The sequence below is a fragment of the Psammomys obesus genome, unplaced genomic scaffold (assembly GCF_907164565.1).
Source record: "Psammomys obesus unplaced genomic scaffold, mPsaObe1.curated_primary_1811, whole genome shotgun sequence".
NCBI classification, from domain to species: domain Eukaryota; kingdom Metazoa; phylum Chordata; class Mammalia; order Rodentia; family Muridae; genus Psammomys; species Psammomys obesus.
In genome coordinates, this window is record NW_026590699.1 from 5,881,617 (window position 1) to 5,907,204 (window position 25,588).

The window sequence follows — 25,588 nt, forward strand, 5'->3', positions numbered from 1 at the left end:
ATTTCTAAGAGAGACTCAAACAGGCCATGCATTACATGGAGCTGGAGCATGAAATGGCCTAGACGAATGCATCAGAAAGCTGGAGCCTCAACAAACAGTGCCCTCTTCAGTAACAAACGCTTTCCCCAAGGAAGGTGGAGGACATGTGTCTGTCAGTGTAAAGACTGTTTACATTGTATTGCTAGGCAACCACAGGGCAGGCCTGCAGTGTTCAGTTCGACATGGGTTATTAATTTAATGAATTGTCATTTGGGAAATGACAATTTCCCACACAGCCTGTGACATAAGGCTGGAAAAGGTCAGGGGCTCCCCTTGAGGCCAGGCGAGATGGAAAGAACTGGCCTTTCTGGGTATCATTTTCTCTGTAGCAACACTGAGGTCTGCAGTCAGCAAACATGGCCACACATCAACCTTGTCTTATTCTGTGGGCCCTGGTGGCCTCATACAGCAGAGAGCAACAGCTAGCATGTGCATCAGCCCTGTCCTCACAAGGTGAGGTCCCTGGACGGATGCACCAGATGCTGTGATCGATGCCTCACACCTGTCACCTCATTCTGCACAGTCTGGAAAGACAGACCTTTCCTAAGCTAAAGGAACTATGGTTCTGCAGACCACACGTCCATTAACTCTGCAACGCACTACCCCAGAAAAGTGCCCTAGCTTTCTATTTTCTCATCTAGCTCGCTGTGAGGCTAAATGCCATATATAAAAGTAGAAGCAATGCCTGAAAGCAAGGGCTGAGACAGTGGCCTCACTAGGTGCCAACCTCTTCAACTGTAAGGCCCAGAAATCAAATCAGCTAATGCAATCAATTTTCCACATTATAAAGTTAGAGAAAAAAAAACAAAAAACAAAAAAACATTGACTATTATTATGCAAATCAAGTTCAAAAATATACATTCGGGGAGAAAAACAGTAAGCTTGATGTATTCCCACTGGTGCCCATACTCCTGACATTCACCCACTGCAGCATATGTACACACAGAGTGCATGACCTGGACAGATTCTCACTTATCAAAGAGAACCCAGAGTGCTAGGACACAGTGGCCTGACACAGGGCTGAGACACCATGCAATCTCCAGGAGACACTGACCTGTCCCAGCTCCTCGTTTAGATCAGATGTGTTGACCAGTGGTCCTTCTCCCATTTCCTCATCAAACATGTCTTCATCCCACGTGATGAAGTAGGAGCCAAGGAACTTCTGCATCTCCACTGTGACATACATGGACACCGGAATGATGTAATTGAAGAGGACCATGAAGGCCAGGAAGTCAGTGAAGGCCCTGAGAAACTGAGAGCATTGGCTGCATTAAGGAGGCTGAAGGTTGCATGCAGAGGTCATCTGTCACCCCAGCTAGAGACAAAGACCGACTTGGGACCTTGCAGCCCCTTGCCTGTCACATCTTGCTAAGAACAGAAATTGAATACCTGGTGGAGAGGTGGAGAGGGACAGGGACAGGGACAGGAGCCATACTATCAGGGATAAGAAGGCGCCATGTTAAATAGGGCCCAATGGGAATGCAACTGTTGAGTATTCATGATGTCCCTCGGTAACTAACACTCACTGAACTTATGAAGAGATGGGATCTTGCAATACAGTGACTTTGACTTCAAACGCATGGTCCTCGTCTCAGCCTTGTTCTGGGATTACAGGCACACAACACCACACTCAGCTCAGAATGACTTTTCTGTATAGGTTATTCCTATCTTTAAAGCTATGAGGGAGAGGCAACCTGACAGTTGAAGCACAGCCTCATGTGGGGTCTGTGCTTGCACTCGGCTATCTTAGCACACGGCACTGATATGTCCTCAGTGTGCAGAGGCCTATGCTCGCATATGGCCCTGCTCTGAGGTCAGAGTCTGTGCTCACCTAGTGACTACAAAAAGACATATTTATCTTAGTGGTGGTGTGCTAAACTTTGGAAACATCAAAATTATTTTGGTCCTTATACATTTCCTGTGGGAAGACACACTTTCCAAACTTGTACGTTCTAGTACCCAAGGAGAGCAGGTAGCTCACACCTGCCCACAACAGGTGCCCATGAGGGCACCTGTCCTAAGCTCTGACAAGGCTCCATCCTGCCTGTGGCAAGTTCACCTCTCTAGTTTTCTGATACCATCTTTTTTTGTGACCGTGGCCTAAGGGTCACCTCCTTCACACAAAGACTGTGCCTCCATACCAGATTCCTCTGGCGCTCTGACTCCGTCTTCTGGTTGTACCATGGCTCGTCTCGGAAGGGCTCACTCTGCCACACGTACTTGAGCACCGTGTTGATCAGGGCCTTGCTCACCAGGATGCAGAGGTACACGATCAGGAATGCGTTCATTGACCTAGGGTGAAACAGCCCAGCCTTCAGAGGCTGCTCCCTGTCCTTCCTGACCAGAGGGACAGACAGCGCAGGACATTCGGCAATGCCCCAGAAGGCAGTGTCCAGTCTGAGCCAGTAAGATGAAAATTCAGCTCGTTCACAGGCCGCCGTTGCAATGCTCAGGATACAGGAGCAGAGCCATGGGAAGGGAGGGAAAGCTGCACGCTGCCGTGTGCCCGGCGAGCTTCTCTGAACCACGGGAATTCTACTTCCACAACAGGAACAGCCAGAGCTGGCACCGTCCACTGTCAGGCACCACCAAAGAAGTCAGTGATTACCTCTCTAGAGTGAGAGTAAGCGTGTACCCAGAGAAGTGGTTGAGGCTGGGAAATGCCCGTGCTGATCAAGGTGTGGCAGACTGGGGGGAGGCTCTCTTTCTGAGGTCTGCTTCTGAAGCCCATGTAACACAGACTTCAGCAAGCAGAGCATCCTGACTGGGGAAAGCCCTTCTCACTCTTCACCCAGTGCAGGCAGGCCCAGGGACACATCCCTAGGTCATCTGCCAGCATCCTGACATGGTAGCTAACTAGCTCCTGGTGCTTTACTCTGTGACATAAGGCGGGACAACTCTGACAAGGGACAGCGATGACAAAACCTCAGCCTCCACTTCTCACAAGTCTAACTTCCATCCTGACAGTTGTCTAATGGAAAATGCTCACTCTGCTCACAGTGAGCTCAGTAAAACCACATCAGAACACACTTGGTTCCTTCCAAGTCCCCAGTTAAAGGGGACCCCGTTCTTAGGTTCAGTGGATCAGTGGGTGGGGATGTGGCTATCTTTACTGAGCAAGGAACAAGAGTGCTGAAAAATGACTTACAGGTAGCGTGTTAGCAGGAATAAGAAGGTGTGGCTTTTTCTCTTACCAGGAGGAAAGAAAGCAAGTCTCTAGAGCAATGGGCTCTGCAGTTAGCAGCCCCAGTCCCTGGAGGAGTGGGCTCCCAAGGGCACTGTGGGCCCTGAGAACATTGTAGCAGCTACAGGGCCAGTGATGACTGGAAAGGAGCAGCAGGGGTGTGGACTTACTTTTCCACAGCAGATCTCTTTTGGGACTTGGACTGATAGTTCAGGGCCATCTTGGTCTCCATGCCTGTGTAGATAGCCACACCTGGAAGCAGAAGAGTCTATGATTTCCACACTGAGAGGATGCGCACACAAACAGGCCACAAGTCCAGCTTCCCGAGCTGTACAGCTGCGTTCTTCACACTAAGGACTCTCCCTGCATAGGCTCTACTCTGCACTTTAAATTCCTGAGTCCAAATGTTAATATGGCAGCAGGGCAAGTGTGTATCTGAAAATTTATTTCAGTACATTCAAACAGGACTTAGCACACTATCAATGAGAGGTACCAAAAGCAATGCAAAGACTCAGAGAAATCCCCTGCACTACAGTGCTTTGTGAGCACCTTTTTGGACGCTGCTTTGTGTTTCTGAGCTGTGAGCTAAGGTCCTTACTGAGCAAGACGAAGGCTTCACTGTCATGGCTCTGAGGGTTCAGGTTACACAACAACACTTATCTCTTTGCAAAAGTTGCCACTGCACCAAGTCTGTAGTTCTTTAAGGTATCTTGGGGTGCTGCAGAGGAGTGTTGTTTGCTTACTGCATCTGATTTTAGAAATGATTACCAGTGGTTTGCAAATTAAGATATTTACCAAAGATCTTCTCGGTGTTTTTGAGTGTGGCTCCTCGGAGAAGCAGGTTTTCTGATCCTAACGGCCTGGAAGACAAGAAGACTGGAAGTGGTGTGACATAATACTGGGATCCAAGGTGAAAACCACCTTGGTCATGTTAAGGGGAAGCTCCATAAGCGCACTTGCTCATACTGAGATTTTCAAAGTCCATTTGCACAAGCCCTGAGCTTCTCTGAGGTAGAGACAGCGCCACTGGGCTGTCTAGTCCTCTGTCTTCCTGGCCTGTCAATCAGAGGGGCTGGAGAGAGGCCTCAAGGAAGTAGGACATCCCACCCTCACATAAGCAGCAGCTTGAGTGTTTCATTCCTACCAGAGGCCACAGGCAGAGTTCTCAGCGGTCCCTATCTGTGCCACCTGCAACACCTAGGGACATCAGAAATGTCGCCTAGCCCTCCTCTAAAAGAGACCCGAAGGCAGGGCCAGCAGTCCCCTCCCAACATCCTCCAATGTGAGGGTGGTTCCGCTAGAGGACCCCAGCACGGTCTGAAAAGGCTAAAATTACTTTGAGGTTCCCTCATTCTTCAGCTGTTTCAAGACGTGGAGACACCTAGCTGGTGTAGGCGGATTTTCGAGGGCCAAGGGAGCCTGGGGCTGGGCCTCAGTACCGGAATAATCTCAGCGTGTGGAGGTTATTTACAGGCAGTGGCTGGCTGGAAGCCCCCTCCAAGCAGTGAAGGAAAACTGGAAGCAGTAGACTAACCATGCAAATTCTACTGCTGCCAGCATCCCAATGACCATAGCCTGTCAGAAAGGAGCCCACCTGCCTTTAATTCACGCGCTTACTCAGATGCCTTTTGGACAGATAAGAAAGCACACAGGGCCAGTGTGCCTAGCCAACATAGTTCAGATTGCACCCTGCAGGAGGCCAGGGAGGAAAGCTGTGAGCTGCTTGGGCACCTCATGGGGCAGTCCGCAGGCAGCTGTTGACTCCTTCGGTCTGACAGCCACTGACAACACAGTTCCCCCAGCTGTGCAGGGCTGTCAGCTTCTGTTAGCAAGTTGCTTACAATAATTCGTGTCACAAGCATTAATGAAAACAAATGGCCTCACCTTAAATGGGTCTCCGAGAGCTCTAAAAATAACTTACTTGACAAAATACTTTGCTTCTAGTGTGGGCAGACGGAAGAACAAATATAATTGTGTGGACTGGAAATTTGGGTGGAGGACTGATAAAAGCAAACATTTTCCTCTGGTTCATATTATGTCCAATATTTATAAACATCTTAAAAATCTAAATGACAAGCTGAACAGTCTTGGTGTTGAAAGGCTAAGCTAAAGCTGGTATCAAAATACAAAGAGCATTAGGATCATGGTCCCCAGCTCGGGGCCACAGTGTCACCTCAGTGTCCATGTCCACGGTACATGCACCCTCAGCTTCATAGGCGGGCAATGAGAAAACACTGCATTTGCTTTTTCATCCAAAACAAATCAGCTCTTCACAGTCTAGTGTCCAAAGCAGTTTCTTTGAAAACAAATGCCTTCTACAAGTTAATGCCTTACTAACCTGCTGGTGGATGATTACCACAAAAGCAGGATAAGAGCTGGAATGGTGGCACCAGATTGTGACCCAACACTCAGAAGGCTGAGGCTGGAGAATCAGGTGTTCATGCCTTTCTAGCCAATAGCAAGATAAGGTCTAAAAATAAGTACTATAAACAAATAAAATAACCACTAATAACACGAGCTAAGGACACAGGCTCCTCCCATACAGCAGTGGTTTCTTGAGTCCCCTGGGAGACAGGCCAGATACAAATACTCGGTGACTCTTTATTCCGTGGTACTTCTCCCCTAAGAAGTCTGCCCCTGCTTCCCGGCAAATGTCTCCTTTAGCATACAATGATACCAGGGTATCAATAAATTGCAGGAACAGATCAACTTCAAAATCTACCGAAAGCCAATTTCCTAAGCAATAAACCCAAACACTGCCTCATCAAACACACCAGATATAACAGGGGCTGAGGCACACAGCTCTAATGGACATCTGTGGTGTCATGGCAGCAAGTGGTGATCGGATGGGGACATGTGAGGTGGTTCCCAGGGCCCACACCAGGCTGGCTCTCAGGCTCATCAGTGCTGCTGATGGCTGCTCTCTCTCAGCACATCGTGTCTGCAGGCGCTGCGACAGTGCTGATGGCACAAGAGGCCCCCAGCATACACACACTGCCTCATCCTAGTTGGGCCTGGAAGAAACCCTGAGCATCCCAACCCAGTCATGGCCACAGGCAGGAGAATCTACTCTCAGAGAGGCCTTCGTGTCCGAGACTTCTGACTTCATAGCATGGGAAGGTGCCTCCCACAGCTGATTTGGACCCTGGCCCCATTAAGAACCATCCTGTGAGCTTCTGAGCTGGCCCAGCTGGCGAGGCTGGCTACCACCATCAGGTGAGGGCCGCAGGATCCTCACTGCATTAACACACAAAGCCCCAGAGTCAACATGGGAGAGCGAACGCGCTTCTGAGGCAGGGTCCTGCCTTCCAAACCAAGTGGCATGGCAGAACCCATCAAAGAACGGGCTTGCAATGCCACAACAAACAGGATAAAGGCCTGGAGTCCCAAGAAGACTCACCTCACCACAGGGTCGTTCCGGTCATTGTAAACATTGATGCGCCCCACAAACCTGGCAACAGAAAAGGTCACGTCATTACTCACAGCGCCAGTGGGGCCTTCGGTCTGCACCCCAGCTAGCTCATCCTAGTGTGCGGCACGACCAGTGGGGCTTAGCCACTCAACCCTTCCTTCCTTCTCATCTTTCTCTCTGTGCTTCTTCACCCACGGCTTACACGACATTTCTTAACCTGCAGATGTAAATCACTTCCTCCACATAAAGGACACTGAGGCCCCCTTCTGTGGAGCAGCGGCAGGTGTGAGGCGAGCTTTTCAGCAGCGCGCCCAGCCGCGCCTGGCCAGTCTCTCCGCTTACTTGTAGAGGTCAGGCTGCGGCTGTTCACACTCGATGGTGGCGTGCAGCCCGTCAACGTCGTCCTCGGTGTGGAAGCCCTTGGTGTCCTGAACCGCGTAGTGAGTCTGCAGAGGAGAAAGCGTGCGAGCTACACCCCAAGCCTGCTCCACCTGGTTTCTGGGACCCACCCCAGAATCTGGTCTTCATGTACACCCTGTAAGTTCTTCGGTGAGTCTGGGTGCAAAAGGTCATTGAAAGATGAGACTGTGCTATTGCTTTTCTTGGTGGGTGACGAGAACTCTGACTCTCCGTGCTTACTTGGCATCCTTAGCTTAAAATCAGGACAAAGGGCAAGTCTGGGACGTCTTTAGACCTCATAGTTGATGTACCTGCACTGGTAAGGCTTATTAATCACTAATGTGCTCCTCTTCTTTTAGGCAAAGTACTAAAGTTCTGAGAAGATGCCATTAACATCAGTTGGTCTCATTTTCCAAATTCGGATACCAAATGTCCTCCTGTCCTTGCTCTGTGTATCTGTTCAGATGGTTGGGCCAGACAGTCCCTTAAATCTGAACTAAGTGTGCATCAAAACCCTCAGAAGGCTGCTAGGCCACTGCTGTTAAGCCACCCTTTTAGGTCTCAGTGTGGCATGTCTAAAAAGGGGGCCCAAGAACTAAGTAGATGCCAGCTGGCACTGTGCTGCTGTCCAGGGCCACATGGCCTAGCTAGCACCTGTGGGACCTGGAGGTAAACATGGGGTTTTATTTCCTTTATCTGGGGAGGAGAGAGGAGATGAGACATGTGCCAGGGGCTAGTCAGGAGGAAGGGGACCCCTGTGTTTCTGCTTATGTTTCTAATAATAAGCTCTGAGGTGAGTGGCATGACTTGGAGCAAGTGAACAAGTGATTACCACATTACCATTTGTGTCATTCAAGTATGTGCTCTGCTGTGAGGATTTGGAGGAGGTTCCTAATTGTGGATATGACAGCCTTTCAGGGATATACAAAGTCCAGAGAGGGCAAAAGGCCAGGCTGAGGGCGTGTGAGCAGTGCAAGGCTCCCTGAGATTGGCAGAGATCTTCCCACAATCCACTCTTTCAAGGAAAGGGTTTCACGTAACCCCAGGGCCCAGAGCCAAACCAAAGGTACAGAATTGGGAACACAGTGAAGAACGTCGCACAAACACACTGGAGGCCAGCATGCAGCAGTGACTGGCATTTCCAGACTGACTGCTGCTACTGGGCTGTACTGCCCAGTTAAGCCCCTGGGCCTCAGAACCGTCCAGTTACTGGGCCACTGTGTCTGAGTCCCAAAGGACTGTGACGTATTAGTTCTTAAAGAACGATGCTGAATCTCCTGGGATGTATTATCTATATCTTATGGAACCACCCACAGGTCTTTACAGAACAGCACCGTGAATGACCCCTAAAGGTTGTCACACCCTTTGCTAAGCACATGAGAAGCTGTCCCGTCTCACAGCTTGGGGCATCCACACCCAAGCAAGTCATTTGCACACTGTTTTAGAGTCCTGGAGGTTGATGCTGTTCTGCTGCTCCTAGACACTCAGAAGCACCACTTGGTTTCAGTATGTTAGCTTTCATAATCTCACAGAAGTCCCTCCTTCAGGTTTCTAAGTTAAAGAACAAACCTGTAAATTAGCAGTACTATATATTTTTTTCCTCTCCTGATTGTCAAAGTTGTTAAGCCCAATGTGGAATTCCATATGGAGTTCACCCAATTAATTCTAGTTCCAAAAGCTTTCTTAAGACAGTTTAACAAGACACTGAAATGACAGACATGATCTGTAAAGTTCTGCCTGTCTTCCAACAACTCTTGACTAGGGAAGACATGCGTGTACTAAGAAAGTGAAAACATTAATATTCTAACACTCTGCTTAAGTTTCTCACTGGGTAATGGCATGTGAGTGCCCGCCTCAGATGGTGGCTGTCACAAATGTTAAAGGAGGAAAGGAGAGAGGAGCACAGGAAAGATCAAAAGTTAGGAAAGGGTAGAGAGCATGACACTCAGTGAGCGCCGTGACCACAGATGTGCTGCCAAGGCTAGTCTGGCTAACACCCTGAGCTGCACCCAAATCCAGGCACATTACTTTATGGCTTGACTCTCCATCTAAGCTGGCTGTGGTGACGTGGCACGTCCCATCTGGCCGGTTGCTGGAGAGAAAGATCAGGTCACAGGGAAAGGTCTCATCTTCCTTCACCATGACAATGTCCCCAACCTACAAAACACAGGAGAATAATCACCAAGAGGCCATCTTTGTGAGACAGCTCACCTGGGCTGGAATTCACACTCCGGCTGTATCCAGAGTGTGCTAACAACCTGCCACGGTGTCTTAGGATGCTGACACGATTCTAGAAAGGACCCACACTGAGGATTTCTTTGGCGCAAGGATTCTCTTAGCTCTGTGGGCCCCTGCAGACCACAGCAGCTCCAGGACACACCAGGAAAGAATATGCTGCAGTGAAAACGCAGACAAACCTCTCTAAGGAGACTATTGCTATTGTAGCCCAAAAAGGAGCTCAGGTTTGATTGAGAGAAAAGTGTCCCTTGGGGGACTTCATTCAGACTGGTGTTTTCCAATCTCACTCTCAAGAGCTCTCAGCACCCCCACCACTGAGCTGCCATGACCAGGTCACCAAGACAGATGGCACAACTGCAGGTCGGCCTGTGTGACCACTAAGCAGAGCAGTCACCCAGCTTTGTATCTGTATCTCCATCATTTCTTCAGCAATGTGGCATCTCTCTGACAGCTGGGAGCCCTCTGTCCATCGTGAAGCCCGCATCAGACAGGGTGGACTGCAGTGGCTGAGGCCCTCCCTGATGACTGCACAGCCCTATCATCCCTGTGTGGTCAGAGCATCCCACATAACATGGCCATGCTCACAGTGACTTCTCAGAGTCTCAGAGCAGAGTTACTCGTCCCAAATGGACACCTTAGTTCAGTGTCAGACCAACGGATCTGACGATACAGTGCCTTACTAGAACTGGGTAGGAAGGGCAGACAGAATACGGGACTGTCCTGATGGAGCTGACTGCAGTACACCCAATCACCCCAACCACAGAAGCTGAGGTAGTGCAGTGTGTCACTACAGTGGGGTTGAACAGAACACACCCAAGAGTGCAAGCACATGCTCGCACACAAACTTCACTAATAGACAAGCACAAGAAGCCCCATGCAGGAGCAGAGTAGACAGCCACAAATGGGCTTTGACCTGAACTTCACACCTTAAAACAATGACCATTAGCTCAGAGGGCTTAAATGGAAACATTACATTAAATTAAAATATTTAAGACAAACCCCCAGAGCAAATTCTTGGGCTCCAGGGCTGGGCAAAGAATACTCAATCGTTACGCCATGTTTGGTTGCCATCCCTGGGAGGCTTGCCCTTTTCTGAGGGGAAACAGAGGAGGATTGGATCGGGGTGAGAGGGGCCTGGGGGGGGGGGCGCGGAGCTGGGAACAGAGGGGAAAGTATGATTGGGATGTAATGTATGACAGAAGATTTATACATTTCATGTGTGAGTGTTCTGTCTGCATGTACATCTGCAGGCCAGAAGAGGGCACCAGATCTCATTAGAGATGGCTGTGAGCCACCAAGTGGTTGCTGGGAACTGAACTGAGGACCTCTGGGAGAGCAGCTAGTGCTCTTTAACCACTGAGTCATTTCTCTAGCCCTGAGAAGAATAAATTCAAAAACAATTTTAAAAAGAGAATATTTAATCATGACACCAAAACCAAGATCCCCACCCAACCACAGGTGTGTTAATAGCCAAGCCTGCTCTGAAGAGTTACTTTCCAAATGACTGTGAAAACCATGTTGCTGAACCAGGCAGCTGTGGGTGTGCTACTTACTCTCAGCTTCCGGCTCTGCTTCCGGACCAGCTTGCCATGCTGAATGAAGTGCACGGGACACTGATTCATGGCGTTGTCTGCCTTGTGGCGAAGCCAGTCTTCATAACCCTAAAACCAGAGAGACAGAGGGAAGGTGTGTTAAAGTAATTATGGCTAAGCATGGTCTGGCCTGGGTGCTCGAACATCTCCCTGGTGCTTACAGCTGGGCATTCTCATGCCAAAATTTATACTGCTTTAATTACAACTGATAAAATCTTTGTAACTAATCTTCCATACAAACGCTTGAGAAAAATTTCTTTACAGAAAATGTCTCAGTCAAAAGATGAGCCAGGCTCTGGGATTCTGCAGTGACCTAGAGTCTGAGTAGTGGCCCCGAGGCCCCCGGGCATAGGTGGCGTCTGCCACACCCACCCACCATGCTCCAAAGACTTTCAGAAGCTGACCTAATGGGTCTCAAAACAGAGGCCCATTGGTTTAAAACCTGCATTTCCAGATGACTACCAAGTAAGAAATAAAAGATAAATCAGCAGTAACTTCATTTCTTTTTTCAAGTTATTATTTTAGATAAGATCTCTTCATGTTTTTGTTTGTTTGTTTGTTTTTGCCAACTAAACAAGTTGGAATCACTGAGGAAGTTCTTCTGTAAGACTGGCCTACAGGCAAGCCCGCCGGGCATTTCTTGATTGATAATTGATGTAGAAGGCCCATCTCACTGTGGGTGAGGCCACACCTGGGCTGCTGGTCCTGAGCTGCCTAAGAAGCAGACTGGGCCAGCCAGGAGCAAAGGCAGCAAGCAGCAGCCTCCATGGCCTCCACAGACTCTTTCCTCCCCAAGTGGCTTTTGGTCATGGTGTTTTAACACAGAAATAGAAAACTAAGATAGTCTCATTACGTATTTACGGCTTGTCTGGAAGTCACTATTGAGATTAAGCAGGCCTTAAGCTCAGAGATCCTACTGCTCCTGCATCCTGAGTGCTGGGATGTAAGGTGTGCATCATTATGACTGGCCTAACATTAAATAACTTCCAAACATTCCTCACAGTTTTATATTGTTTAAAATTCCAAAAATAAGTAGTAATAATAATAATAATAAAATAATAAATCTCAACAAATCCTTACTATCTTATGGCAAGAGATAAGAGGTCTCCTAAACATCATACACACACACACACACACACACACACACACACACACACACACACACACGGTAGAGACTCCAACACCTGTCTGACTCTCGAGTGAGTCCCAAAGCCAGCCACCTGTAGCATCTGCTGTCGTAGCTACACTGCTCTTTCTTGAGAAGGAATTTACTTAAAAGCTGACATTCTGCAAATTATCCAGATGTCTCAAACGAAAAAGTGAATTCTAAACACTGGAATGCGAATTCACACTGTACAATGCTCTGCTGCAGAAGGATTTAGAACGTGAAGGCGGCAAAGGACACTCCTCTACAGATTTACAAAGGTTCGTCAGTTCATGGGAAGAGCTCCAACCTCACTGGCCACCAGGGAGATAGGAATCATGATACGACCAGGTACACACTGAGATAGCTCCAATGGGCTCAGAGCACAGGGGTGGCAGAGCCTGCAGAGCACAGGCAGACACTACTTGGTTGTACAGAGAGCTATCTGGCCAGTTCCTCAGATGCTTAATAGTAATATCTATAGTAACCTATAGACATACCTCAAAAATTAAGGATCTACATTTATCAATCTACATCCACTCATAGACACAATATATACAATTAAGTTTTGCTAATTAAAATTGAATACATGAGGGAGAGGTAAGGAAAAATCAAAATAAATAAATATATAAAGAACCAGGAACAAAAGCAAGTTAGTGTGCGCACAAAAACTTTACCTGCGTTAAGACAGACAGAGGCCAAGCACCCACAGACAGAATGTGGGATAAGCCAAAGGGGTCTGAGCACACACACCCAAGTATTTCTCATTTACATGGACAGAAGCTCTGACGTGCTACAGTGTGTCCCTGATGCAGTGGTCACAGATACCATCACTGTCCACCTTTATCGAGCGAAGACCTCCTTTATCTCACAAGGGTTATCACACCAGGCCTAGGCAGAAGCATGTTCTAGTGTGAGGCAGAGCAGAACCTATGAGGATGGATAATACGCCAGAGCCCAGCTACTCAGCGGGCTCAGAACATACAGACTTAGTTTCTCCTCCAGTTCAAAGGCACCAAACCAGTGGCCGACTGACTCTAACCATTTCAACCTGAAGCAAAACCAACTCTTTATAGCAGTGTTCTCATTCAACCTGTGAGCCCTTTGAGGAATTGAAAAGGTGACGTTTTCACAGGGGTCACCTAAGACCATCAGAAAACATATTTACATTACAATCCATAACTGTAGCAAAATTACAGTTATGAAGTAGCAATGGAAATAATGTTATGGTTGGGGTCACCACAACATGAGGAGCTGTATTAAAGGGTGGCAGCACTAGGGCTGCCTATATGGTCTGGACTCCCTGTGAATGGGCTGAAACACACCAGACTGCTCATCCTGAATGGAGACGACCCTTTGTGGCAACACAGGTACCTGCCTTCCTGCCCAAGCTTTTTTGTTTGGTTTTTAATTAAAAAGTTGAACAAAATTCACAGACATAAACCCCTACAATGGAGAAAAGATGGTCTATTCATCAACTGTCATTGAATATCTACATGCAGAATAAACACATCTACAATTTAGCCTATATATATTGTATCATTTAAAATTAACATTAAATGTTTCCTAAATTACCAATAAAAACTATAAAACTTATGAGGAAACAATAGGGTAAATTTTGAGGCACCTAAATTATGTCTCAGTCTTTACTGTGTTGTCTTGTGGCTAATATTAGTTCAGAAAGTAAGAAGAGAATCCCCTTCACCCTACACAAAATAATAAATAGCCCAATGGGAGGGCATGCTAAAGGAATGCAGAATCCAACTGAACAAAGTAGTAATGGCTAAAACAAGAACAATTTAAACATTGGAATGTTACTGGATTATAATCTAAAGTTTAAAATAAATATTTATAAATTCATATTGATATTGGTAAACCACTGAATAAAAGTAAATGGGCACTAGACAAATCATCCTTGAATAAGAATCTGAAACAATTTGCACACTTGGTTATGAAGGAGATAAAGCACATGTTCTTAACTGTATTTAGTGACTTGCTTCCAAAGCACAGAATACGAAAGGGGTAAGGGTAAAAACGACACCATGGTAAGGCATGACACGGAATGGCAACTGGCACCCTCACAGTAAGTCAAGAATGCTGCCATGGACTTGTGATGTTAGAAGATAGCACTGCACATCTGTAGCCACCCTTTCAAAAACCTTACACCAAGCTCACTATGAAAAAAATCACATACCACAAGAACCCCAAAAAGTGTTCTAGCCTGTAAGAGTCTTACCTGCTTGATGGCTGTGACAGTGATGACGAAGAAAAGTGGGAGCCCGCTCGTCACCGGACTTGTGGGCGTGTCAATGATCAACTGCAGTGAAAACAGAGCCATGAAAACAGCAACCTCCGATGGTGGGCTAGTCCAGCCTTCCCTCATGCCAGCTTCTACCTACTTCAGTGCATTTTGCTGGCTTCCTCCTTGCCTGGCAACCTGGGTAAGAGGGTCACCACCCTGTCCCAGTGCCTACACTGCTGAGGGAGGCTCCTTAATTAAGGGGTGTGCTCAAGAAAACCATGTCAGTATGTGGGAGGGCACAAGTCTGACACTGGATACTCTGTTTCATTCAGTCCATTCTGTCACCCTGGAGTTAGTTCTGACAGCTAGTGCTAGGGAAGCTTTAAAGTGATTATAGCCATCTGCAGAATAATTTAGAAAAAGTTACACTGCAGTTCACAGAGTGTAGTCTACACGCTCTGCCCACACCCTTGCTGTGTCCCTGCCTCTCTGTATCTCCAATGTTCACTGCTCTGCATTTTTCTAAGTATCAAGAATGAGTAAGCGGAGGTGCCAGGTGCAGCTGGAGATCTTGCCCTGTCTCCTCTTGAGGCTGGGAAGTGGCCACAGGAACGCTTACTCAAACAGTTGAGCTAAGACTTAGAGTTGGCAAGAATGAATGGTAGGCAAGGGTTGCTAAGTCCTTGTTGATTTTAGTGACTGTGTGACACTTACTTGAGAACCAAACGACATTTGCTGAGGCTGAAAGCCAGGCCTATCCTTACCTGCACCAGGAAGATGATGAGAAAATAAAAGTTGGCTATTCTTCTGAACTGTTCAAATAAGTTCTTGGGTATGAAGTTCCAAAATGTGTACTGCAGAAGACAAAAACAAAAATGGGCCACTTTGTGTGGTACTCTACTACAAACGAGCAGAATTTAGATTCTTGACATTTTGTCAGCTTTTACAGGGTGTACCCTCTCAAGTAATCATGTCCAAATGGCGTGGCCCAGAGAGTCAAGGCAGAGAGCAAAGCACTCTGCAGCAGCTACTGGGCAGGTAGAGTGTGTTGTCACCCAGGAGTCAGCAGGGTTGGCACATCTCTGTCCTGAGTTGCTGCGTCCATCATCTCTGCTCTGTTGCCTGGTACAACTGAGATGCAGCAGAAGGGAGAGACCTGGCTCCTTGGAGGCTGCTTCCCTCATGGCAGGGCCTGGTGTGCACACTGCAGGGTGTCTCGGGGCCCTCTGCTGTCTTTATAGGGTGACTGCTCAGGATCTGTTCTGAGAACAGTGGCTACCTTTATGTTCTGCTGCTAGCCAAATCCTTTTCACAGTATTTAGAAGGATGAGGAACCCCTAATGTCACTGCCGGGGACTCTGATTAGAGTTGTGGCAGCTCTGCAGGCCACATCAACAGGATGAACATTTTAACCACGCTGTCTTCCTGCCATGAACACAGATATCCCCTCTCTGCTCAGAGGGTCTTTCATTTCTCTCGTGGCACTTGGGCGGTTTTCCTCATGACCCTTGAGTTTGGGTGTTCTTGTCTGTGTGACATGCATGCTGGGAAGGACTTAAGGAAGCCTGGAGCCTGGCTAAGGCAGGAGCTCAATTGTGCTGGAGGCTGAAGTTCTAGAACGTGACAAGCATCGTACACACACCCTCTCTCTTCAGATTCTGTTGAAACATTCATCTCCTTTACTGGGCCAAGAGAAAATCCGTATCGTCCATGAGTTTTCTAAAAAGGCATTAGAGACACAAGACATCTGTAATGACAGCCTCATTCTCACATTTCTGGGAGGAACATAGGCTGATTTTTTTAAAAAATATATTTTGTTTTTCATACAATTCTACTATAAAATGGATTATGTTAAAGCCCCATTCTATGAAAGCAACCTTTTCTCTCTGTACCCGGGCCGAAACTCATTGGTTACACATTAGTTAGTCAAAATATCCCCAGCACCCACATGCAGTGGCTCACGATGCCTGTGACTCCAGTCAAAGTATCTGACACCTTCTGCTGGTCTGCATGAGCACCTGTACCCACACATGCACAGTTCTCCACACAGACACACACACACTCCCAACACCCAGAGATTCTTGAGTTTGAAGCCAGCTTGTTCTACATAGTGAGTTCCAGGACAGCCAGGGACTAATGGAAACCCTGTCTCAGAAAAACAAAACAAAAAAGCAACTTGCAAAATAAAACAAACAAACTGAAAAATTTGCTCCTTAGCAACAAAGTCATAATGATGGAAAGTTCTTACTATCTAATGTGTCCTCTGCAATCACCTGCCATCAGGATTTCCTTCACAGTGATCTCAGGCTAAAGGGACGGCAGGTGCAGTAGCTGGCACACAGTTCAACATGGAGTGACCAAACCACTTGTTGTATGATGGGAAAGGCTGGGGCTGGGGCCACAGTTTAGTGGCGGAATACTTGCCCAGCATGTGCAAGGCCTTGGACTCATCCCAGTATTATACTAAGGAGGTAAATAAATAAATATTTTATATTGGCAAGTTCTGGTAGAATCTTTGCAAACACACTGATAGTTATACTCTCCCCTCAACGGAAGCTTTATTGGGGAATAAAGGATCAAAATTTAGAACAGACCACAGCCCTCTGATGTGTCTAGATACAAGCAGGCCACTGTGCGAGAATGTTCTAGAGCTGCAGCAGGTATTACGTATAGGTGGCTTTAAGGTCACAGCTGGTGGTTTGCTGAAGCTGCTAAACGGAACCATCTTTAGGACAGAGCCACTGTGTGGCTGAATGGTCGTGGTCTCTCGAGCAGGTGGATGGGGCCCTCCGCTCCACTACAGTGAGACACAGCCACGGAGCGTGGGACAGCCAGTGCATTTCCACACAGAGTGCCATGGCACATCTGCATCTGTGCGTCTGTCCTGGTGCCCTCAAACTCCACCACGTGCCAGAGAACGAGGGCTGCTGTGCCTAGTCCTGCCGCTGTGAAGATCCTCTGTGCCTGACAACCGTCAGCATTGTAATCCCACAGTTCACAAGATGTCACGCATTACTGCTGACTGCATATAACAGGAAGGCAATGAAATAAGTTAAATGTCCACAGATGTGTGACATCTTTGTAACAGATAAAACAAGGGCCTGGAGAGATGGCCCAGTCACTGAAATGCTTGCCATGCACGCATGAGGACTACAGTCCAATTCTCAGCACCGAACAAAAAGCAGGGCACAGAAGTGTACAGCACAGGCCCAGAGAGGAAGTGGAGACAGGGAGATCCTGGGCCACGGGCCAGCCAATCTATCAGTTAAAAAGCTCTAGGCTCAGGGAAAGACTGACTCAAAAAAGACAAAACCCCCAAAACCCAACCAATTAAGAACAAAACCCATCACCAACTACAAAACACCCACACACAAAAACAAAAGGAAAAAGAAAATGTGGGCGTCATTAAAGAGAACACCCAACTTTGACCTACTGCATTCACATGCATATGCATGCATGTACACACGTGCCCTCACGCACGTGCACCCTTCTACATGTGTACACACACACACACACACACACACACACACACACACACACACACACACGTGAGGCACTTCATTAAAGAGCTGGTACAGGCACAATGATGGAGGCAGGTCAGCCACACATCTTTGATCTTTGCTGATCTGTAAAAATCTACGTATCTGTGGAGACACGTCACTGTTACCCACACTCAGGTATCAGGTTCTGCTTCTCAAATCAGCAGTGGAAAGTACCCCACCCTGGAAAACTCTGTTGTCTATAAGAAAAGAGAGGTGCAAAGTGGCTCTTCACCTGTCAGGGGGCTGGGGAAAATGAGGAGCACAAAGCATCTTTCTCCCACAAAGATGTCTTGAGGCACACTGACCCTCAAGAGACTTCTTCATGGTCATGAAAACTCTGGGCCAGGGTCTGCTGGGCTATCTGTCCTTATCCTGAGCACAGTATGTCTGCTGGCCTCTCTGTTCACACTGAGCTGAGGGTACTCACTGGCCTCTCTGTGTTCACACTGAGCTAAGGGTGCCCACTGGCCTCTCTGCAGTCTTAGACTAAGCTAATGTAGGTACTACATTTTAGCATGTGGGTTCATGTCCACACAGCATTCTCCCCTGGATGTGCCAGTCTCTGGCTCTGTGTTACTGGACGGAGGACAGCTCAGAGAAGTCCCACCTATTCTGCACGTTGTCACAAGCCAATGGGACACAGTGAGAGAAACTGGGCATGCTTCTGTTTCCAGGAAATAAGATCCTAAAGCTTCGGCCATTATTTGCCTGAAATGGATCCAGCCCACAGGTCTGCACCTGACTATCCCACAGGAAAACCAGGACCAGACACTGGTCTGTAGTCAAGCCATGTGGGGTCATGGCTCCCCTTTCCTTTGTGAGCGGGAAAAGGGTCACAAGGCTGGAGAGGCTTGGTGCTGTGCAGGATTGCTGGTGCTGAGAGATGAGGTTCCATCAAGAAGGGTCTAGGGAGAGTCACGGGGGAACTCCATGCTCAGGAAACAGTATGGCACTGATATGTTCCTGCCCCTAAGTCTTAGTATCTTCATAAAGAAGTCACAGCCTCGGAAGGTTGCTCAGCTTTTAAATGACATAGTAAATACGGAAATCATTTGTATAAATATCCATCAATAAACACTATGTCCAAACTGGCCGAGACAGTCAGCTTCGTGATAATCAAAACAGTCTAGCTTTTCCTGAACATATGGGATATGAGGTTGCGGGGGGGGGGGGGGGGGGGGAGCACAGGGGAGAGCAGACAATGAAGATGGAGCCAGTATCTACTTCGGCAACCTCCTGAAGGCAAAGCAAGGATCCTGTGAAAAGCATGCCCCAGGACCATTCTGCAAAAGGCAGTGGGCAGCAAGTCACTGTCCTTGAGACCAGAGTCTCCCCAGAGCCAAGAGCGATGTCTGTGTGGCCAGAGGCCAGGCAGAGCCATGCAGACAGTCACTGTCACCTTTCTTCTGTGAGGTACTGGATCCTCCCACATAAAATGGGAACTATGGTCAGTCACTGACCTCCAGGAACAACATCTGCCACACAGGTGTGAGTACAACATAATATCCCTGTGATCCTTCGAGGGACAAACACTGCCACAGCTCTCTGATTTAATTAAGCCATGAGGCTCTGGTGCATTCTTTGACATTTCTAAGACTGAAAGTAAAATTTCCTTGCGCACACAGACACATTACTCCAGATATATTCTACAAAACCTTCACATACCTGTTGAGCAAATTCACACTCTCCATGCATGTGAGCTGTTATTTAAGCAAAAACTATGATAAAAATCTAACAATACCTCACAGACTTGCACTTAGGTTTGAATAAGCCCAGTGCTAGCTGAGGCTCAGAGCCCTGCCTCTGGTCCAAGAGCCTACCCTTCCTTCCTGAATTTGACTGGCACTGGGGTCAGGTTGCTCATCACTGGTGACTTGTCCGTGAGACTACACACTGACATGACACAACAGGTGCTCGCTCCTAGTGCTGAGAGCCTGCTGGGAAGCTGAGACGAAAGGTGCCCATGGCTCTGCCAATTCCTGGCCTGTCCTCCCTCTGGCCACTCTCTGCCAGGAGTGTTGACTTAATTCTGTTGGTTCCTGCTCAAAAGCTTCCTGGCATGAAGGAGCCTGCTTTTGCATGCCTCTGGGACCTGCAGTTCCCACACAACCTCCCCACAGGTTTCCCTTCCAGAAATCAAGGAGACTGTGGCAGTTCCTGTTCCCCAAGGACAAACATGGAAGAAAAAGCCTCTCAGAGTCGCCATGGGCAACAGGCTCCAAACGACTAAAAACAAAGGAGGGGGAGGCTCCTGATCTCTGCTCCTGTCAGCTGCAAAATCCCTCCGCCTCTCAGAGAGCTCAGGCAGGCTGCTCTGCTCTTCATAGGCATCCCATACACACTGGACAGAGGCTGTGTATACACACACACACAGGCATATACACACACAAACACACACAGATACACACAAAAGAACACACCCAGACAGATACACACAAAGGAACACATATGAACATATACATACATATATACATATACACATATACAAACACATACAGATACACACACATGAACACACACTTATACACACAGACATATACACACAAACACACACAAGCATACACACACACACAAACATACATGCACACAGACACACCCACGCACTAGTGGGGTGGTGATGGGCCTGTTGGCTAAAGAGCCCCCTTCAGAGAGAGCCGAGGGAGCTCTCTGCAGTCCTGTCTGCAGTCTGTGAGCACAGGGACAAGGAGGTGTGCTTCTGACCAGGGCTTCCCTTGTCTGTCTCTTCACGGTCAAGCCTGTGCCACCTCAGGGGACACACATGTGGTAGGCTCTGCTTTGGAGCATTTTACTCACCTACGCTGTGCTTCTGGACAAAAGCCATTGTAAATATTTCAAACATTGCTCTTACAAAAATAAAGAACCCCATAAAAGACCCTGAGAAGCTAAGCTTTTGGGTCATAAAATCTTCTCAACAACACAGGGCTCTGAGTTCAGAAAGCAACTCAGCAGACCTCACAGGACCACATGCACAAGAGCACCTGTGGTGTCAATGGCTCCTGCAGAGAACTGTGCACATGGGACACCCATTTGCAAGTGACAGACACCTCCTTCTCGGGAGCCTTCGTGACTTAAGTAGACCTACCACACACGTTTATGTCTCCAAACATCTGAGTGTGACTTACACACCTGCACCTTGACCCCCACCCTGGCACACACCAAACACAGCACACACATGGAACACATGCGAGTCACACGAGTCCACATGCACATGGTACACGAATGCATGTGTTTTCATGAGGGATGGTGTTCCTCATCCTTGGAAAGCCACGTTCACCCTCTTACTGGAAGCCATGAGTCCTCACTCCCGCCCTTTCTACATGTCTGCATTCCTACAACCCGCTGAGGACAGAGCATCTCACTCATGAAGACATGCACTTCCTCCTCCCTGTCCGATGCACCCAGCTGGCAGGCCAGGCTGCCACACATGTAGCTGGGCAGCGTGTGGGTACAGGGTGGCAGTGAGACGTCACCCCTTAGCCTTCGAGTCTGCTCCTCTCCTGAGGTGCGATTAAAGAGCCGTGAGGAGGGGAAGGCCCCAAGGAGCACACCTGGCATCCTTGTGAGGAGAGCGGTGCAGCCTGGCACAGCGACAGCAGTGGCAGGAGCACCATGGCTGCTGGGAGGGCAATGGCTCAGAGCAGACAGGCTACCTTGGAGGAGACGATCCTATTGTCGGGGTATCTCTGTGGAATGTAGGCCTCTGCACCCGGCGGGGGCTCCTTGTGTCCCACGTAGATGGTCCGACTGTCCACCCAGTTCTCTTCTCCTGCACACTGTGGAGAGAAGAGCACTGTCAGCACAAGCCTGAAGCCCGGAGCGCAGATCCTCCCCACAGTGCCCTCAGCTTGAAACAGACCATCCTGGTGTGGAGGCCACTGTCTCTTCCTGCTCCCAGCATGAGCACATTCTGATGATATGAGGGTCACATGGGGCACCCAGGTTCCCTACCACAGCCTGGGCACATGACTGGCTTAGCCCTCTGGGTGAGGGGCTTCAGTTCTATAGCCAACTCGCCAAGTAGACACTGACACAGCAAGCGGCTATCTGTGCTCAGGGAGAAGCCCAAAGTACTCTACCACTGGGCTCTGGCAGAAACAGCATAAGGCAGCGGGACTGTGCATTTCACACTGTAGAAGGAGGCACAAAATACACGGTCAGATGCTATGTCAGAGGACCAGAGGTCCTCCCTCCTGGATGCCCTTTGCTGCCTGGGAAACTTTTCTAGTTCAGGGCCAGTAGAGGAACTGCCATGAAGCCCGGCACATGTGCATCCACTCCAGTTACACATCCCTCCTGGCTCTTTCTAGTCCTTTTACATGGTCAGTCTGTCAGCTACCTGCTTGCTGAAGTCATGAAGCCCTTCCCTTGTTCCCAGTACACTAAGTTGCAAGACACATGAATGCCATGCATTCTGCAGTGGGTATTTCATTTTGTCTCTGCGCACGCCTCCACCTGCACTTTTACTTTAACAAGGGCCCAGCTTTATGTGTGCAGCAGTCTGAATCAACAGCTCAAGCTGCAGCCAAACCCAGGAGCCAGGCAGAAGGAATACCACTGTCACAGGAACAAACTTTTCAGCCCTGGGGTCAGATGCAATGTGGCCACTCCCAGGGCAGTGACTGGTCTCATCCAACAATGAGCCAAATAAGCATTCCCTCATCAGGATCCCAGGATTTGGCTCCTCAAACAAAGCTTCTGACTAAAGCATACCCACTGCCCTGAACCCTTCAAGGCACAGTGGCTGCCCAGCAGGCATTGCCTTAGTCAGAACAAAGGCCCAGCAGCCCCTCCCAGTTAAGGTGATGTCATGCACGGCCTCTCTATAAGCCTCACTTTGTGGAAAGGCTGACAAGTGTATGGGATGTGACCAAGGCCTTGTTAAGAGGCACACTAAGCTTCAAAGGCAGCGGCACAAGCTTCAGGAATAGCCGTGAGTCCCCACTGAGATTCTGAAGGCGGAAGACACACCATGGCCTCAGGGGACACCCACAGAGGGGGAACTCATACTTTTTTGTCTACCCTCAGAAGGTGAGAACACCAACACGTGTGTACAAGAGGAGCCCGAGAGAAAAATAACGCAAGTGCAACTCCTGGGAATCTTGGCTCCTTCGAGCCTCCTCTTGAGGTTCTTCTCACATCACACACTTCCCGAGAAGGTCTCATTCCCAAGCCTGGCAATACAGCTGTGACAGATGCACTGTGCTTGTTGGTGAGGGAAGCTCTAAGCTGAGCTGTAGGAGCTCTCCAGGGAAGGGTTAACCACAGGGAAGCATGGATCGAGACACAGAAGGCCAGGATCTGCTTACCACCGTGTGCTAACACAGCCCGTTAAATATTAATTCCTGCTCTTCTTGACCAAGCCCAGGAGTTGGAGCTGCTCCTACAGATCATTTGGCTGCTGGGGTTTTTTTTTTTTTAATAAAACCCTTAAGCACTTGTCTCTGACAGATGCCAAATCCGGCCGACCACCAGAAGCTGGGATCACAGCGAGAGTTTTAGATTAGCAGGAAGAACTTCAGGGTACAAGACAGCTGTTAGGGTTCGGCCCAATGAGAACAAACAGGCACTTACTTGCAACAACAGAAGTCTAGACCAGCCATGGGACCTTGTTCACATGACTAATTAATAAAGTACTAAAAAGAACAGATCAATAAATCTGAGAGGACTGAGGCAGACAGCACTTCCTTATGGCAAAGGATCCAGGCTCCGCCATGTGCAGCATGGGAGCAGACAGAGGGGACTAACAAGTTAGGAAGGAGGTGAAAGTCGGAGGGCAGAACTGACACAGGTCACGGTAGATCAGGCAAAGACCCTGGAATAGGAGGAAGTGGGCTATGGCTGCAGTGCCTGAGCCCACAAAGGCCAGCCAGCACATGAGGGGCTCAGCAAGGGACCACCAGAGCTAGAGCTCGGGAAGCCACAGGCTTCCATTACTGTCCCTAAGGACAGTCTGTGCCTCCACTCAGATTATGGGAGAGAAACATCATAAAACAACTCAAATATGAATTCTGGAGTGTAGAAACAAACACCCAGATTTAACATTTTTGCCATATTGATATCAGATGAATTTTGAAAGAAACAAAGCTAAAATACAGATTTTTCAAATAGCTATTTCCTCTGTAGACACCGACACAATGGTGATGGATGAGGAAACAGAATTCTCTAGGGAGCAAACGTGCCTAAGGGCCACAGCACCCCTGGATGTTTTACTCCCAAGTACGCTGTGCCCGGAACAGTCGTCAGTGGTCATGGAGAGATGCCATTGTCCACCCTCTAACCTCAATCAAGTCATTACATTGGAAGCCCAGAGAGGACCAGGTGGTACAAGTCACACAAGCAGGACAAGGAATTTCCAGCATACACTAAAGACAAGACCCCCCCACCCCCAACAGGAAGACATCATCCTGCCACCATTCAAAGAAACTGGAAGGGGTTTAACAACACACAGTAAAAGCGTAGTTTGTCAGTCTCAATTACGTCACTTCACGTTGCTGTGTCCCTATCTTGATGGAACTCCACAGCTTTAACTGGGCCCAGCCCACACTGTCTGTCTCTCAAAACCTCTGGGATCCTCTCCCCACTTGAGCGGCAATGTTCTCGACCCCACATGTGCCTCCCCGATAACTATGGACTGATGTCTTTGTCACATAGTCACACTAGAGGCCAATGCAGGCCTGCTGGAGGGCTGCTCAGCAGGTTTTCCTGGAGGGCTCCGTGGTCTGGGCAGCTGTTGAGCTGTCTGTCAACTGGCCTTCAAGGGACAGTTCACCCATCTGTGACTCTTGAGTCCCCATACAAACCCTGGGGAGCTCCATCCAGCAGGTCTGGTGAAGACAGGAGACTGGGTTTCCATTAGACTGAGAAGGCTCCCCCTGCTTGAAGAAAGGTGCAAGGAGCTCTCAAACACAGCTTTAGTCAACATCCCAATGTTGAATTCCTACAGAAAAGGGGCTTCCAACATGCTCTGTTCGATGAGGCTCAATAACAGAAAGCCAGTTTCTCATCCATCTCTGGCCTGCTGTGGGAGAACATCGAAGCATTTCCCACTCTCTCCTACTGGCCTCAAGCCCCGCTTCCTGCAGAGTCCTGTACCAGGAGAGACAACCAGAGTTGTTCTGATCACTGAACCTGACCCAGGACAGAAGAGCTACTGGCAAGGAGGGCAACTGACCAGACCCCAGGGTAAAGGTCTTTGGGCATGCCAAACCAGCACTCATTTATGATCCACACAGGGCAGAGAAGGGAGCAGAGCTCACTCCTTGTGGGGCATGGCTGCACCTACATGGTCATGCAGGCAGACGGAACCTGTGGCCTGAGTATAAGTGAACCACAGCCTAAGGGAGCAAACCAGGACAGTATTTACACTTTACAAGATGGAGCAGCTAACACACAATGGCATACCAGGCTGCCATCCCTGCAGACTTCAAGGTGGCAAATGCACAAACGTGTCTCAGCTAAGGGAGAAAAAACTAGGGTGTTCTTATAACCTGTTGACCTCAAAGCTCAGGTGAGCAAGGCCAGCCACAGAGGGCCAATCAGCACTTGGAAGAGGCACAAACCAAAGGTGGACGTGTATGGCTCCCACAGCGAGCAGGCAAGGCTTTGAGCGCAGGTAAGGTGGGCAGGGGAAGATGAGTGGGCAAAGGGAGACTTCCTCTGTGGAGATGAAGACACTGTACATTAGACTGTGGTTACAGCTGCGTAAGTTGGTGAAGACACAAAAATGACAGGGCACACTCTTCAGAAGGGGTAGTCTTTGGACACATCCATCCACC

The 25,588-nt window shown here is 48.6% G+C and overlaps 1 protein-coding gene across 5 annotated transcripts in view; it reads right to left on the reverse strand.

The window, feature by feature from the left end:
- Atp11a (ATPase phospholipid transporting 11A) overlaps positions 1-25,588 on the reverse strand; it is a 109,681-nt gene that overhangs the window by 40,479 nt on the left and 43,614 nt on the right. For all 5 annotated transcript variants that reach the window (XM_055608422.1, XM_055608423.1, XM_055608424.1 and 2 more), the window contains exons 2-12: positions 21,464-21,586; positions 15,015-15,104; positions 14,245-14,325; positions 10,826-10,933; positions 9,063-9,191; positions 6,978-7,081; positions 6,624-6,674; positions 4,019-4,083; positions 3,394-3,475; positions 2,181-2,331; positions 1,094-1,291 (exon numbers count right to left, since the gene is read on the reverse strand). In XM_055608422.1, coding sequence (XP_055464397.1) covers positions 1,094-1,291; positions 2,181-2,331; positions 3,394-3,475; positions 4,019-4,083; positions 6,624-6,674; positions 6,978-7,081; positions 9,063-9,191; positions 10,826-10,933; positions 14,245-14,325; positions 15,015-15,104; positions 21,464-21,586 — 1,182 coding nt within the window. The remainder of the gene's footprint in view (positions 1-1,093; positions 1,292-2,180; positions 2,332-3,393; positions 3,476-4,018; positions 4,084-6,623; positions 6,675-6,977; positions 7,082-9,062; positions 9,192-10,825; positions 10,934-14,244; positions 14,326-15,014; positions 15,105-21,463; positions 21,587-25,588) is intronic.